Source organism: Zerene cesonia, chromosome 18 (assembly GCF_012273895.1).
Source record: "Zerene cesonia ecotype Mississippi chromosome 18, Zerene_cesonia_1.1, whole genome shotgun sequence".
Lineage (NCBI taxonomy): Eukaryota > Metazoa > Arthropoda > Insecta > Lepidoptera > Pieridae > Zerene > Zerene cesonia.
Genome location: NC_052119.1, coordinates 2,435,492 through 2,452,056, shown reverse-complemented (window position 1 = coordinate 2,452,056; position 16,565 = coordinate 2,435,492). Strand labels below are relative to the sequence as shown.

General features: G+C 33.2%; 3 protein-coding genes across 3 annotated transcripts; 1 reads left to right on the top strand and 2 right to left on the bottom strand.

The window, feature by feature from the left end:
* Nucleotides 1-515: 515 nt before the first annotated feature.
* LOC119833957 (probable phospholipid hydroperoxide glutathione peroxidase) lies at nt 516-2,092 on the bottom strand. Its single transcript, XM_038358207.1, has 4 exons — nt 1,949-2,092; nt 1,467-1,672; nt 1,005-1,168; nt 516-751 (listed from the first exon to the last, which is right to left on the bottom strand). The coding sequence occupies exons 1-4, from the start codon at nt 2,041-2,043 to the stop codon at nt 608-610; spliced, it is 609 nt and encodes a 202-aa protein (XP_038214135.1). The 5' UTR covers nt 2,044-2,092; the 3' UTR covers nt 516-607.
* A 1,169-nt stretch (nt 2,093-3,261) lies between these two features.
* Nucleotides 3,262-4,490, top strand: LOC119833791 (iron-sulfur cluster assembly scaffold protein IscU). The gene is made up of 3 exons (XM_038357972.1): nt 3,262-3,479; nt 3,565-3,868; nt 4,222-4,490. Exons 1-3 carry the CDS (start codon nt 3,390-3,392, stop codon nt 4,293-4,295), a joined length of 468 nt encoding a protein of 155 aa, XP_038213900.1. The 5' UTR covers nt 3,262-3,389; the 3' UTR covers nt 4,296-4,490.
* A 396-nt stretch (nt 4,491-4,886) lies between these two features.
* On the bottom strand, nt 4,887-16,425 carry LOC119834054 (protein SON). Its single transcript, XM_038358331.1, has 14 exons — nt 15,468-16,425; nt 14,461-14,547; nt 14,047-14,268; nt 13,188-13,351; nt 12,850-13,025; nt 12,294-12,440; nt 12,110-12,174; nt 11,878-11,954; nt 10,732-10,802; nt 10,416-10,496; nt 9,858-9,965; nt 6,188-6,379; nt 5,587-5,754; nt 4,887-5,068 (listed from the first exon to the last, which is right to left on the bottom strand). Exons 1-14 carry the CDS (start codon nt 16,295-16,297, stop codon nt 4,958-4,960), a joined length of 2,499 nt encoding a protein of 832 aa, XP_038214259.1. The 5' UTR covers nt 16,298-16,425; the 3' UTR covers nt 4,887-4,957.
* Between the last annotated feature and the right edge of the window lie 140 nt (nt 16,426-16,565).

The window sequence follows — 16,565 nt, the reverse complement described above, 5'->3', positions numbered from 1 at the left end:
AACTATCCGTAACAACGGATGACGCGAAATAATTACGATGTACGCAGGCGACAGGTCACAGGACATAGGAAGGGCTGAGAATAAAATAGTCATTAACTTGCGTCTCATTGGCTTTTATTCTCCAGTCTTTTTTTTTTACTTTTCATCATCAGATAGGTCGAAAAAGATATTCGACTGCCTACAACCACAAACCGGTCCTGAGGAGCCTCATTCTCGAAACATAACAATGAATTTAAAGTGAAAAGCATTACCTACCTTCAGCATGCAGTTGAGTTTGGTCCAGATATGTAAAATTTTTCCCCCGCCAGAGAATCGACGTCGATGTCGCTGGGCCTTCGATGAGGAGTTAATGAATTTCAGCCCATAATTTATTCTCAAGTAATGACAGAGGTTCATAGTGCTTTTTCAAAAAAGTTAAATAAAGCTAATTTAAATTATGTAAATAAAACTTCTTTGTCCAAAATTCACATTTATTTGTAAAACAATCAATAAAACTTATAAAAGCAACATTGCAATCTTAAAAAATTAACAAGTGATAAAATGCATAAATAAAACCAATAGTGTATATATGTGATGTCCTTGAACAGTTGCCGTTTTGTGTCAAAATTTACCAGTATTTTTCAAGAGACTTGACCAAATTTAATGGATCTACATTAGGTCCATGTCTCTCCACAGGAACACCGTCTTTGTCCACAATGAACTTTGTGAAATTCCATTTGATGAAATTGCCCAACATTCCTCCTTGCTTATGCTAAAAAAAAGATTTTAGTCAATGTACCTTGTAAATAAATAAACAATTAAATTGAAATAAAATTCATTTGAACTTGTTGTTTGAGTTACTTGACTGTGTGATAAGCAGGTGCTTATTAGATACTTATTGATTCTTTTTGACCTTCAGAGGTCTGAAGGTGAAAAAGAATCAATACTTGACGAAGGGTGACTTCATCTATGAATTTTTTATCAAGTGCTATTGATTATCTTCCATAAATAGAATAATCATATACCTTCAAGAATTTCCATAATGGATGTGCTGAGTCACCATTGACATCAATTTTTTCAAACAAATCAAACTTGACCTTCCTCTCAGATGCAAAACAAACAATTTCTTCTGGGTTACCAGGCTCTTGACCAGCAAATTGATTGCAAGGGAATGCCAAAATCCTTAGTCCTGAAGATTATAAAGAATAATTTGTACTGAATAAAAGATACTTCAATAAAATAAGCATAATATACAATGTTATTATATTATTATAACTTTGGAATACAACATTATTTACAAAAACTATGAGGCAATAAATATATCATGAATGTTAAATGGCAAAACTGACCATAAAATACTGTTATGTATGGACTTGCTATCAGTAGTAAAAGCAAATGTCTTTATCAGATAATATAAACATTATTGATTCATGTGTATTTCTTTAGTATCATATAGATAACGGTCGAAAACAAATTTCAAAATTCACCTTTGCTTTCAGCGTACTGTTCATATAACTCATTCATTTGCTTGTAATTATTCGCTGTGAGACCACATTGAGATGCGACGTTTACAATAAGACAAACATGCCCTTTGTAAACATCCAACTTAACATCTTCACCTTTTATGTTTTTCACTGTGAATTCATGAATACTTGTCGCCGCTTTATAATCGGGATTGTTTGCAGCCATTTTTCTGTAAAATATATTTTATATATATAATATATATATATATATTATAATCAAGTAACTATTGTAAAAACACGAAGTTGTAAAATAATTAAAAACTAAATATGTATTGCAGCATTAAATGTCAAATGTAAATAATTAAAATGACACTGGTTAGCGGTAGTACATCTTTCATTTCTTTATTTTTTAAATGTCATCAAGGCGGCTACCGGCCAGTTATTGCATAATATTAAAACAATTGTTTTAATATACAATAATATTTATGCAAACTTATTTTACTCACACTGTACTTATCTGCAATCGCGCAAAACAAAATAGATTTGATACGGCAGGCACCGCTAGCTTCGAAAAAGTTCTAAAACCATTCGCGATTGTCATGTTTTTTAATTATTATTTACACCTGTCAAATAAGGATGACTACCGATTACCGATTATTTATATTTTGAATTATCATTACTTTTGGATAATAAAATCTTAATATTTTATACCGAATCTGTACAATTTTCAATGTGTAATGCGTATTGTGTAGTCATTGCTGATTTTTTTAATCCCAATAAACAAAAACATCCTGAATAGTATTAGTTAGGTGCTTATTTACTACACTACTTTACACTAAATTTCGTAGAGTTAAATCGCATTTAGCGAGTTAACATCCTAAATTAGTTAGGATGGTTTCTGACTGACCGAATCATTAAGAAGCATTAATAGGAGCGAATTTAGAGAGTATAATCGCATTTAGCTCTTAAAACTTGACTTATTTAATTACTTATTATTGACTTTTGTAGCTCAATATTTTTCAGGGATTCCCTATTATATTTTTTTTTATCAAAGGTTACAGCATAACTTTCATTGGTACTTGCACTTTGTCGAACTACTACTGTCTTTTGATTATTAAATTTAATGAAGGGGAATAAAAGTAACAGTGCTTTTTACAGCGGTTTCTAATTTTTATGCATCATGAAATTTCGAAGAAAGAACAAAGCAGGTAGTCTTTTTAAAACATTCCTATTCAATATGTAGAAACAGCCGGTTAAAGTTTTATTTTTGTATAAATAATAATGCCCATTCATAGTATATTGGCAGCACTTGAATAGTAAAAAATATTAGGAATTTGATTTAAAAAAACAATAAAGTAGCAAAATGTGTGATAAGTAGTGAATGAACTTGAATGAATGAATGATGAATGAGCTAATTTTATATATTATTTTTCTGCATTAAGATCCTTAGTTTGTAACTTTACGTAAGTAATCACGGGTATTCGGCGATTGACTGGACGCGTGATTTCACATGATTTAACAACATCATGATTAGCAATGTGACCATGTGAACACGTGATGAAGCTGATCACATACATTTATGGCTTCTACACTATCGTGATTGCTTCCACTCGCTACACTCGAAATCATTGCCCATTATGAAAAGAGGCCTTTAAGTTCTATCTGTGTATGAAACGACGTCCATAGTCTTCGCTCCATTGTCCACAGATAATTATATCGATATGGAATGCTCGTATCTAGATAAAAGATAGACAATAGGTATTCACTATTCAATGTCAAAAATGACATTTGAATGCTGACAGCATCAGCCGTCAAGTAAAAAATTCAGTAATCAGTTTCAGCATGACATGATCTCAATCTCCCTAGAACAATATTCAAGTTCAAGTTGGAGAATATAATTATCCACAAATCGTTCTTAAATAAACCTTGCGAGACAACTAATTTAAAATGGCTTATTTGCTTCCAAATTTGTGCCGTTGCCTTTGTTTAAGAAATCGTGGCATAAATATAATACAAACTGCGTCATACCATGCAAATGTAAGTATTTTTCATGTCCAATGTCAAGGTTTATTGATTTTTCACTTAGTTTTTAAGTGTTGTAATATTGTAACATTGGATATAGGTTATCGATCACTACGAAAATCCTCGAAATGTGGGTTCGTTGGATAAGAAAGACAAGAATGTGGGAACAGGATTAGTTGGTGCTCCTGCGTGCGGGGATGTTATGAAATTGCAGATCAAAGTCGATGATAATGGAAAGATTATCGATGCAAAATTTAAGACATTTGGCTGCGGTTCAGCTATTGCTTCCAGCTCATTGGCTACAGAATGGGTTAAGGGCAAAACAGTTGATGAGGCTTTGAAGTTGAAAAACACTGACATTGCCAAAGAGTTGTCTTTACCGCCAGTCAAACTACATTGTTCAAGTAAGTTTAATAATACTCAAATAAATAAAACAATGATACATTAAATAAAATTATTTCTATTAAATACACTTTATTTGTTGTTATCTATTTTATCACAGTCTCTATGGTATATATATATTAAATAGGTCATAAACTGATAACTTTTTATTAGTGTTTGGTATGAAATAGTTATTTTTTTTTACTTTATACCAATTCTTACTAGTAGTGCTATCTGCAAGGGGGGCTAGCTAACACAAACCTACTATTCCTACTATGGAAACAATATTATTTTATTTCATTTACATATAGAAAGTTTTGAAATAATGATAAAAAGATGTGTGTCACTAAACATAACACTGTAATTAAAATTTCAGTGCTTGCCGAAGACGCTATTAAGGCTGCTTTATCAGACTACAGGATTAAGCAGCAAAACCCGGAAAAGAAGTAAATACAGTAGAAAGTTATATTGGAACAGATCTGTGATTGACTGAATGATGTTGGGATAAGAAAAAATTATAATGTAGTATTTAGTATAAACATAGTATGCATATGCTGCTACAGTCAGATCTATATAACACGTTAGAACAGTGTCTGAATAGTTGTTTAATAATGTTCTATTAGAAAATAAACTTAACCGAATATAGTAGTTGTTTTATTGTTTATTTATTTTATCATATGATGCACTTACAATGTTTTTTTTTTCTTTTCAATGCTTCTGTTTCATAATATATAATATACTTGCATTATGCCTGTGGCTTCATAGTCTAAGGAAATTCCCATTATGTTATACAAGAGTAAGAATGTATGTGACTCTTGATTCCTAACTATCTCCAGACATAAAATCGCGTTATTGCAATGTGAAACAGAGAAACTTACGTATTTACAATATCAGTAAGGTTAAAAAAATGAGTTCTGCATGTTTTATTACAACTAAGGTTAATACTGGGATTTTTACTATATATACACATGAGAATATAGTATAATATACTAGTGGTAACTCAGCATTAAATAAAACATCATATTATATACTTGTATAATTTTTATTGCTGTATAAATCCTAATACTATTATTATTACTTACACTATTTAATACAAACATATAAATCAGTTTTCATGTCACAATACCAAGCTTTTGTAGAGCCAGCTGTGCTGCATCTGCTTTTGCTTGCTTTTTGTTTGCGCTCGCTACAGCTGGTTGATATTCCACACCAGCCACTTTTACCTGTAATGATAGCAATAAAGAATATACTGTTACCATATTTTAAAATATAACGGTCCGCCCTGGCTGTGCCCATGCTAGTCAGTGGAGACATAGCTTAATTAAATGGTAAAAGAATTTTTGAAATCAGTCCAGTATTTTTTGCCAAATTTTACTAACAAATGCTTTCTCTTTATAATATAAGTGTTGTTTATGATTAACATATCCGCTATTATCAGTAGAATAGTCTTTGATATGTAAGTTATTGAGATTACCGGTTAATCTCAACGGACAGTTAGTTGAAGAGTGTGGGAGAGAGATAGACATATGATGCTTCAGCCCACTCACTCTTTGCACAATGTGTTTACATCGTCAATTTCGTTTTTTTTTTTGAGTGAGTTATTATTTTCAACTCATTCAAAATTCTGTATTCTTACAAATACAGTACAATCTACTTTTAAAAGCAAAGAAATACCCTACGAATTGAGAACCTTCAACACGCTTCCGTCTTTGGAAACACAAGATAAAAATTGAGAACTTACCCTGAAAAGAAAATTTTTTTTATGATCTGGTCCACACTCAAAACACAGATTATATTCGGGTGGTCCTAGTTTTTGTTTTGAGCAGTATTCCCCAAGCAGTGAGACGGGATGTTTGCCACCGGCCACGAGCGGCGCCGGGCCGCGTCTACACATTCTAATGGGTTTCATCTAAAATTGTTCAATCAGAATTAGTTAGTGCTCTTGTGATATTTATAACCATCATCCAGAATGAAATCGTAAAACAAATATTTTTCATTTGATGTAACAAAAATTTAAACATATGATTATATAAAAAATTTGCTATATTTTCCTAGTACGTTATACGTTTCAAAAATATTTTTTTAATAATATACATTGTATTCCCAAACAAGTGACAAACAAATCTTTTACGTTATACAAAGCAGAAAACACGAATTAAAAATCAAAAGTATTAAAAAACAATTATGTACGTACATTGTACACGTAAGCACAGAATACAAGTGCATACAGTTAGGTTACCGTTAAAAATAGCCCACCGTTAAAAAACACAAACACTTGGCCAAGCAACATGCATGACTCCACCTTAAAAGCGCTAAGCCGTAATAGTAAATAATTCACTTACTCCTTTATTGTACCGGCTACTGACCTCTTCTTTAGCCTGTAAGCCTCTCGTGTCCAACTTGACCTCGAGCAACAGAGGCTGAAGGGTACCAGTGCCCTCTTTACCCAAACCCTGACCTGGAGTCCAACCCATCTTCTGGAGAAGGTGCATTCCCATACCACCTTCCACCGGGGCAGCTCTCACCAACTGATCCTACATCAAGATTCAAAATTATTCCCATTCAACTCTATACACATCGAATTATAACCATTTCATTACCCAAATTGCCTTTAAAACACCTAAGAAAAAATGACCATTTAATTGAACAAAATGTTATACCATTGATCCTACAACTAGTTATCCCCACCGATTAATACTTACCTCTTCGAAAGTAACGTAAGGTCGACGTGGATGCGTCTAACGTAGTGCTCGCGTCTCCTTATCTTTTAAAAGCTGCAACAAATATTCACGAATTCCCCATTATAAGCCTCGTTTTTCTTACAACAGCATCGTAAATACGATATAAACTGAAGAAGAATCACTAGGCTTCATTACAGGACTAAAATGTATGGAGCAGTTCTTGTTTTTTTTTTTTTTTCATGTAGCAGAATTTTAGTCTGTGTTTCAATGTGGGGAAGACTGAATATTTGTATGCATGTTACAGTGATATCTAATATGCCAATATTATGGCATAAGAGCTACCACTTTGGGCAATGACTCACACGGTGTAACCAATGAACTAAGTAGTTCACTCGTTACACGTACAGGTAAATAGAATACCGTGTGTGATGGTTACAAGTACATTGTATTATGCACCTATTGAGTACAGAGTAAGTATGCAAATATTAAGGCAGTCTTGTAAAGAAAGATGTATTGGTGCCAAGTGACAATTTTTTCAATTTAACTTTTTCTGTTTGTGATGATAGGATTTTTTTGTTATTTGGTCCGATTTAAGTATTTTCTTTGTGTATAAAATACTTATTTCTTTATATAGGAATAATTACACGATGGTTAAGTGAAGATATGAACAAGCAAAAGTTTTCATGATGTTAATTGCAATAACGTTTTACTTGGTGTAATTGGTTTTAATAAAAAACAAGGAAAAGATAAATGTATTAATATGAAAGTTTGATAACAGTTGTTATCTATTGATCTTATGCAATATTATCAAATGCGATAATATAAACCTACAATCTGACTGGAGCACTTTCATGTCAATGTGAAATGTGAATGCGCCGTTATTTATCTACATGGATACCGAGTTTATCAAAACACGTACAAAATCGACAACACTTTCAGTTGAAAAATAATGTGATTCATACGTTATGTTGATGTGAAATGCCAATTGTTATATGTGACAGTTATTTTTTATATAATTAAAAGAACAAAAAACTGTATTCAAAAAAAAAATCCTTTACCGCCAATGGTTGTAAGGAGGTAACATTATTTTAAGAATGCAAATTTGAATTAACGAAAAAATGTCACATACAGGTTCAAGGTCAATTCAATTGATTGAATTTGATTTTTGATTCTGGGGTCTGGAAAGGCCTTTAAAAACCCTTCCACATAATTTATGGACGTCTCACACAAATAATGTAATCGTAACCATCACACAAGCACCAACGGTCGGAAGATATAATACTGAGTATTATAAATCCCGACCGAGCCGACTGGACCATTGTAACGCGACTGCGGCGAGCACGGCTGAAAGAAAAGTTTTTCAGATAGCATGCTGTATTCAACAAAACCAGAGGTATTATATTTCAATATTTATTTTTTTGTTGTATATATATATATATATATATATATATATATATATATATATATATAAAATATATATGACAATGTGAACGCGATTTATATGTGTATTAACGTAAGTGAGATGCGTATCATAGCTTCTCACGGACGTTGTTCGTATTAAATATATTTGACTGATAGGTCTGAGACGGTTAAAAAATATTTAAGGTGATACATAATAAAACATTTATCTTAGTGCAATTATTAATAGCTTTAAGAACTTAAAATTTGAATTAAAATAGATACAGATTCGAACTATATTATAAACAGATTAGAATTGTGTACCTGCAGTGGGATAAATATGAGCTGTTGATAATGATATATAGATTTGTATTGACTTTAAAGGAAATCGTCTGGTTTCATTGAATACGATACTTTATAAAAAGCTTATCGAAGGATATCACAAGATACGGCTTTATGACCATATTTTGTGATAATTGTAGGAATAGTCGCACATTGCCTCAAATATCTTAAAGTTTCTGGATAATTTTTTTTTAGATCATACATCATTATAAATAATAAATTGTTTGTATAATTTATTAATAATACTTTATGAATAAAAAATAAATAAGAACCGTTATATGAAAATTTTATTAATTATATTATATGTAATTAATTGAGAGAATGTGCGATATTTTAGTTTTTATATTTCAAAATTGTTCTAGAGATGTATTTTCATGAGCTCTTGTATCAAGCACGTTAGTCCGACCTACTGACCTAACATTTCTAATGCAATAATAAACGGTAAGAATACATCATATCTTTACTGGTATAAAATTTATTATCATCGGTTATAATCGTAATAATAAAAACATTAGTATTCTTCATCCACATATTACATGACGCGTTAATTTTTTAGATAAAACTTTCAGAATATTTCTTTTCACTGTTATACATATTCATTTTCTGTATAATTTAAGCATTAATTGTCATTGGACTAAACTGTAAGTGTGTGACATTATACCAAGGAGGTAAGAAGTTCAAGTAACTCTTCCTCCCTCTCTTTTCACAAATCTAGCAGGAGAAGCACTTCCAGTAAAAAGAACAAAAACAGAACCTATAAATAAAAAGTGTAAAACAAGATGGGCTCTAATCAAAACTATCTGTCCATCAGAGAATGGCCTTAGAAATAACCTGATGACCCAGCGTATCTAGGCTATAGTCAGTCTAGTGTCAGTTCTAGGTCATCTAACCATCCCTCACTATTTATTCATTATACCCACATAGCCTATCTATGCAGCTTATTGTCGATTCTAGGTCACCTAACTATTCTTCCCTATTTTATTTATTATACCCCTCGCATAGCCTATCTAGTTAGCTTATAATCAGTTCTTGGTCACCTAACCATCCTTTCCTAACTAATCTATACTTATATACACCCTTGTACCGAAGGCCCCTAGGCTATCTCACGTCAATCAAAGGCCAGATCTCTTGTCTAAGTCACGTAAATCAAACAAAAATGTGACATGTGTGCAGGTAAGCAATTTTGAAAAAATTGATTACGAGGCGGGGTCCGAACCGGCGTCTTTTTGCCAAACCGAAGCAATGCCTAGTCTCTCGGCCATCTATGATCCCACCTCAGCAATATAATCGAAATCGATCGAAATTCTTTCTTTCAAAATTTTTTCATTTATAAAGCACTAGCGGTTCGCCCGTGGTACACATATAGCCTTTAGCCTTCTTCAATAAATGGGCTGTCTAACATAAAAAAAATTTTTTCAAATCGGACCAACAGTTCCCGAGATTAGAGCGAACAAACAAACAAACTCTTCAGCTTCATAATATTAGTATAGATATAGATTTCAATGCAATAAAACTAAAAACGAAACGTATGTATGTATGTAAACGTATGGCAAGATGCGCAAGGCGGGCGGGTTCGGGAAGCTGAGGTTACCTTCTTGGCCCAGGCCTGCGAGCCGGCCGCGAGCTCGCGCGGCGTGAGGATGTGCGCGCCCGTCGAGCCCGTGAACTGCCCGAGCGACGGGTTCGACGACCAACCGAACTGGAAGCGTTTACATACATGTAAGAGTATACCGGCTTGCCTGGCGGAGATTGCCTGCTCAGCAATTGGGCCGCCTTGTGTACGATATTATAGTGGAGAATTGTTATTGTATAAGGTTCACTTTATAATAAAAAATAAATAAATATAATAACATGGGATGTTCGCCACGGCTTCGTCCGCTGTATATTGAAAGCCCATGTCACTTGGTGGAGTTACAGCTTTCTAATGGTGAAAGAATTTTTTAAATTGGACCAGCAGATTTTTGCGTGAAAGCGTTACAAACATATAAAAATACAAAAGTTTCTTCTTTATCATATTAATGTAGATGAATTAACTATTTTTTAAACAAAAACTAAATTGCCTTCATATTGCCAGAACTAGAGAAAATTTAAATAGAAACAGACGGGAGGCTCGAGATTTCAAAAAAATTAATCAATAATTAATACTTACACCTCTCGGGGTATCCAATTCATTTTGTTCTTGTTCCCTCCTAATCATTAGCAGCTTCTGTGAAACGATGGCAGCCACATCCTATGTAATAACAGTAATTTCAATCCCAACTTTAAATTAATAAACAAAAAAAGTATGTATTTACTAGATTAAAAAAAAATACCTCGACTGAGAGGTACGATTTTGATCAAATTTGTTACCAAAGAAAATTCATCTGAAATGCAATACCATTATCTCATACGGAAATATAGAAATATGCTTTTATACTGTAAATTATATCAACAATTTGTCGACTAATTATTAATATGACACTAACCACAGCAGGATTTTCACTCTCTGGAGTATATTGCGGTCCCGGAGCAGTTATGGCAGGTACTGAGGTTAGCTCTGAGAAGAAAACAACATAATAATGTAATGACTATAATTTTTTTTCGCTGGCTATAAATTTTGAAAACATATTTTCTATCAAATCTCTTAGTTCTATTAGATTATCTGCTAAGATATAAAGTCAAAAACATTTGAATCAATATAAAAAATTATACCATAAATAGAAACTTAGGCGACCCAATACACCTACAATGATATTGCGCAATGTTGATGATTGCACAATATCATAAACATAAAGTAGTACTAACTGTTGCCAACGGTTCTAATAAATTTCATGGTACAATCTTTCATCTCCTATTTTATCCCTTTGGGGGTAGAATTTTTCAAAATACCTTCTTAGCGGATGCCTATGTCATAAAATCCGGTCAGTAGTTTGGGCTATGCGTTGATAGACCACTATGTCAGTCACCTTTAAGTTTTATATATGAGAGAGAGCGCAATTTTTGATAAAAATTTGAGGACTTTTAAATGTTATTGTACAATATTTATTTATTGCGTCTTGTATATTTTATGTCGCCCAATTTTTTTTAATCTACAGTTAGGAGCGGTTGCCTACGCATGCATGTATTTATGCACCGAAAATGGCACAAAAAACTTCAGCAAAAGCAAAGAAACCAGAATTAATTATCGAGTGCATTCAATTATATCGTGATTTACAAAACTATCGGACAGAATAAAAAAAAAAACACGCGGATTCTATGAAATCTGGGGCAAATGTTGATTCTATATATGAACCAACATTGTGGTACTACAGTGACATGAACTTAAAAGATATGGCATATGATTCTGAATCTTCTATGAATATTTCCCCAAACTCTAACACAAAATTTCCATTACAATATTTGCTTTCTTTATTGTTTTAAAGGTTTTACCCACTGAATCAATTGGCTAAATTTGATAGGATCCATTCTCATATAATTCCTGTTTTATCCCAAGGGAACATTTAACCGGGATAAAAGTAATCCTATCACCCAAGTCAGCTCCATACCCTGTCTGTATACCAAATTTCATTAAAATCCGTTCAGTCGTTTCAGTGTGATTGACGGACGAACGAGATAGTGTGATTTACACTTACGACTCCCCGTTGTAAAACTCTTCATATAGGCGGGTGGGTTTACAGGCGGCGCAGGCAACGCTAGTGGTTCCGACTTTCTGCAAATAATAAGGCATTATATTGTAAATACTTAGCATTTGCACTTAGAGATAGTAGATAATTTAGTTAAAATTTTTATTCAGATCCAACCTCTGAAAAAAACATAATATATATATATGAGGAAAAATTTAATAGAAATTATTTATCGACTTACTTGGATAATGGATCAAATCCCAATTGTGCTTTTGCTTCCGGTTTTGAGTTTAACTTTGCGATTTGCTGTAAGGAAATAAATAAAGATTAGATCATTATAAACAGATGGAGATACATCCTTTTGATTGAGTGAGGCAGCTACTTTGTAATAATGTTAAATGACTACAAAATTACAAAAAAATTACCATGTTATCCTTTTTAGGTGACACCGGAACCCATTCAGATGCTTTTTCTCTATGTTGACTTCCGGATGATACGGGAAACTGTAGCCTCAACTCCTCCTTATTAGCTAATGGTAGTGAACTAGACTTTAGGGGTAGGGGTGCGCCTCCCTAAGGACATTTAACACTTAATTAATATTATAGCAACAAAAAAAAAAAATAATAATCTAAGGTTAGGTTCTTTAGGTTTTATTAAGATACATCAATATTCTAGTTATGAGTTATAGGATACATTATTGTGTATTGGGAAGTGTGAGGAAAATGATACGGGCGTCCAATATCCCCACTCACAGAACGAACATACAGTAAGATGCTAAACCTTCCCAGAAGCGAGCTGACCCGATTCATGAATGCTCGACTCATACACACAAAAATGTATTAATATTATATGGTATAAACATTCCATTTTTCTGAGGTCATTACAAATAATTGTTAAGATACTATGAAGGTTTAATGTTGGAATTTGCAAGTTCAATAAACTTTTTCTCTTCTAAACTATTTCTTTGCTTTAATAACTTACTCTGATATTCATGACAATGGGTGCTTTCTCCTTTACAAGGAATGGATGATGGAACGCAATAGTGTCTTCGTTCTCGCTCATATTATCGTCGTTAGATGATACAGATGACAATTCTCCGAGAGCCTCCTTCTTCGATAGATGTTTACAAAAGTCTGTCAACTCATCTACTGATTTACCTGTAAGAGTTAATATTATTACAATATATTTTTATAAATAATAAATTATTTGCAAAATTGATCTTTTTAAAACAACTAAACAAACATTTATTTATTTTTTGTTGAAAAACCATCATGATGTATGCTTTATTATTAAAATTGTTCAATGTATGTTCTCCCCACCTCCAGACTGTATAGCAGCCATGACTTGGTTCCTTGTGTGAGGTGGTAAGACTGCGGCCCCCGCGGGCACTGCTCCGTTCTTCAGCATATTTATAGCGTTACGTCGGGCCACTTCCAGCAATCGCTTCTTCTCACTGTCTGCTAACTTCACACCGCTCGACGATCTATATATGCATTTTATTTGATTTTTTATACATTTTACAAGCTGTTCGCCCTGGTTCCGACTGTGCTACATATATAGCCTATGTCACTTGCTGAAGTTGCATCGTTCTAATGGTGAAAGAATTTTTGCAATCGGTGCAGTGCGTTTTTGCGTGAAAACGTTACATACATATAAAAATACAAAAGTTTCCACTTTATAATATAATAGCGTAGATTTGTACACTTACAACAAGACGAAAGTCAGGTAATTGCCCGACTCGTATCGAGGCGAGATAGCGAGATGTAATATGATTAAACGTGACAATAAACAAATGTGGTTTATAAATGGTTGCTGTTGTTGTTTAAAAAGATATATATTGTTAGTGTTAGACCTACCTATCTTTTTGACACGATATTGATGAATATAGGTGAAGTTCTTGCATAGTAATCCACTATTTGCTATATAAAATAGAAAAGAGAAATACATTTTGTATGTGGAGAATTCACTGACTACTTTATTAACTCTCTATAGAATGGCTTGTAATAATAACCAGACCAACTATTTATAATTATTTAAGCCCTATATAATAGGTCTTATTCTACTAAACTACAATTTATATTTTCATTACACAATAAAAGTTAAAACAAAACTAAACTATGGTCTACACTCTACATTCATAACAGCGATTAAACTTAATGCCAAGTGACAATAACATACCTTCTACTCCTGTGTCGTGGAGAAGTATGCCTTGGCCAGTGTCTGCTCCTCGACGTGGACCTGTGTCGGCTGCGAGACCTGGACTTCCGCCTAGACTTGGACTCGGATCTGCGTCTCGAGCGTGATCGCTTTGACCGACTCCGCCTTCTAGACCGCGACGTCGATCTGTGTCGGTGACGGCGGGACGTTGAACGCGATCGTGAACGCTTTTTACTTGACGACCTGTAATTTGTAATTATAATGATATATGATGCTATGTTCTTCTCAGTATTACCTACATAAATGAGTTTTTCCTTTGAATAGAAATAATTTGTACCCTTTGTTGCTCCTTATAACATCAGCTATATATTAGTGACAGTAATTTAATCATTTCATTACCAAAAGTGAAATCTTGTTAATTTAAAGGAATCATACCTTTTTCTGGATGTACTTCTACCTCTATGGGAAGACTTATGTACGATTTCAGCAGCTTTGCTTTTCTTCAAGATTTCTTCTTCATTGCTAAAATAACGGACAGAGCAAGTTTGTCATCAGTATGGAATGTTTTGATTTTGCATTATATTTTACACGATATAGTAGCATGAGATAAAAAATTTATAGTAGAGTAGATGAGGCAAAGGTATCAATGGAAGTTAACAATATACTATATTATATACTAAAAGATAGATATTTCTAAAAAATCATTGAAAACCAATGAACTTTTACTTTACAGAAAATAGTTTTTTAGAGACTTATAGAAGTGAAATTATAAGAATTGTGCTACATAGTTTAATAATTATAATGTTATTTTTCAAGTTCATACTATTTCATTAAAAATGCTCCATTATTGCTAGGGTAAAGTTTCTTTGCATCCCTATGAAAAAATTCGGGTAGCATATCCTTTAAGGGACCAGTTATTTCAAGCATAGTAGCAGTCCACATAATTGTTAATTAGCAAATATGCTTTTGTCACAGTTTAAGTATTGTTAAGTTTAAAAAATTGCTCTTCGTTCCATTATAAAATATGTGTATCCTATAATAATTGGATTTCATTCATCTCAATTACCATTTGTCTATGTGTTTCCAAATAAGTAAAGCAGTGGTGGCTCAGTGGTGAGAACCTCGGACTTCAAAATCGATAAGTCGGGGTTCGAGACCGGGCGAGTGTGCAGGAATTAAATTGATTTTTTAAATTTATCTGCGAATATGGATAACATCACCACTGCTTAAACGGTGAATGAAAACATCGTGAGGAAACAGGCATGTCCAAGAATTAAAAGTTTGACGACATGTGACATCTGCCAACCCGCACTTGGCCAGCGTGGTGGATTATGGCCTGAACCCTCATAGGAGGCCTGTGTCCCAGCAGTGGGAACATATATGGGCTGATGATGATGAAAGAGAAATACAGATTTATGATATACAAGTATGATTTAACTTACATTTTGACTTCTTCAGCAGCTTTCTTTAAAATCCCACCAGGGTCTGAGGATTTGGGAAACTGTGAATTGGAGTCCTCGTCTTTGGCTGAGCTACTTGAGGAGTCAGTATATTCACCCTCTTCAACCCTTTCGGCTTTTTTTCTAGCCTCTTCCTCAGCTTTTTTCACAGTTTCCTCAAACACAGCACTAAATTTCAAGTTTTTAATTTGTATTCTACCTTTGGCTTTATCATTTTCAGATTCCTGTTTCTTATCTAACTTATATCTTAAATCAGTTTGGTCATTTGACATGTCTTTTGGTGAGTCTGGCATTGGGATAAGACTAGCATCAAAAGTCTCGATAGGCGGAGATAAACTTCGTACACTTTTATCCTCTGTTTTGATGCTAGGTAATTTTTCTTCACGTTTAATTTTAAACTCATCCTTAATTTTAGACTCACTCTTAATCTTGACTTCATTTTTAATTTTTGGAGTACTCTCGTCTTTTTTGATTTTAGCCGGAGTTCTGGAACGGTACGGCGATGGTGAACGGTCTTTATGTTTTTTCGTTTTGCTTTTCTTTCGTTTCTTGTGTTTACGAGCATAATCACTATCTGAATTGGTGCTACTGCAAGAACGACTTCGTTTTTTCTTTTCTTTTTTATGTTTCTTTTTACTTTTCTTAGCCTTCTTAATACTTATTTCTTCTATTTTAGGAGGTTCAGCGTTGAAAGCACTAAAAAGTTCTGAAAGAATTTCATTCGAAGATTTTTTGGTGTCATCCTTTTTACGTTCTGGAGTTGTCTTCTCTCTTTTAATTAATTGCTCTATTTTATCGATTAAAGTTGCCATATTTATATAATACACTTTGAGCAAGAATTGATCTTAATCACAAACCTCTACACGTCTACAGTAACATTTATTTGCAAAGCAAGCATTATAAAATAAATTGAAATTCCTCCATTTTACAAGTTTTGACATTATTTTGACTTTGACACATTGTCAAATGTCAAAAAAACAAATAATTTTCTTGCTATGTTCATCATGTATCAATAAAACCCGAGAAATTTCTTTTTAGAAGACAAACAAGGCTGGGCAGATGTTTGGTCTAGTTTTCATG

Coding starts and splice junctions, on each gene's coding strand:
- LOC119833791 (XM_038357972.1), top strand. CDS start 3,390: ATGGCTTATTTGCTTCCAAATTTGTGCCGTTGCCTTTGTTTAAGAAAT. Junction 3,480..3,564: donor CTGCGTCATACCATGCAAAT/GTAAGTATTTTT, acceptor CATTGGATATAG/GTTATCGATCACTACGAAAA. Junction 3,869..4,221: donor AGTCAAACTACATTGTTCAA/GTAAGTTTAATA, acceptor TTAAAATTTCAG/TGCTTGCCGAAGACGCTATT.
- LOC119833957 (XM_038358207.1), bottom strand. CDS start 2,043: ATGACAATCGCGAATGGTTTTAGAACTTTTTCGAAGCTAGCGGTGCCT. Junction 1,673..1,948: donor CGATTGCAGATAAGTACAGT/GTGAGTAAAATA, acceptor TATATTTTACAG/AAAAATGGCTGCAAACAATC. Junction 752..1,004: donor CATTATGGAAATTCTTGAAG/GTATATGATTAT, acceptor TCTTTTTTTTAG/CATAAGCAAGGAGGAATGTT.
- LOC119834054 (XM_038358331.1), bottom strand. CDS start 16,297: ATGGCAACTTTAATCGATAAAATAGAGCAATTAATTAAAAGAGAGAAG. Junction 14,269..14,460: donor AGAAGTACATCCAGAAAAAG/GTATGATTCCTT, acceptor TACAAATTACAG/GTCGTCAAGTAAAAAGCGTT. Junction 13,352..14,046: donor CCACGACACAGGAGTAGAAG/GTATGTTATTGT, acceptor ATGCATATATAG/ATCGTCGAGCGGTGTGAAGT.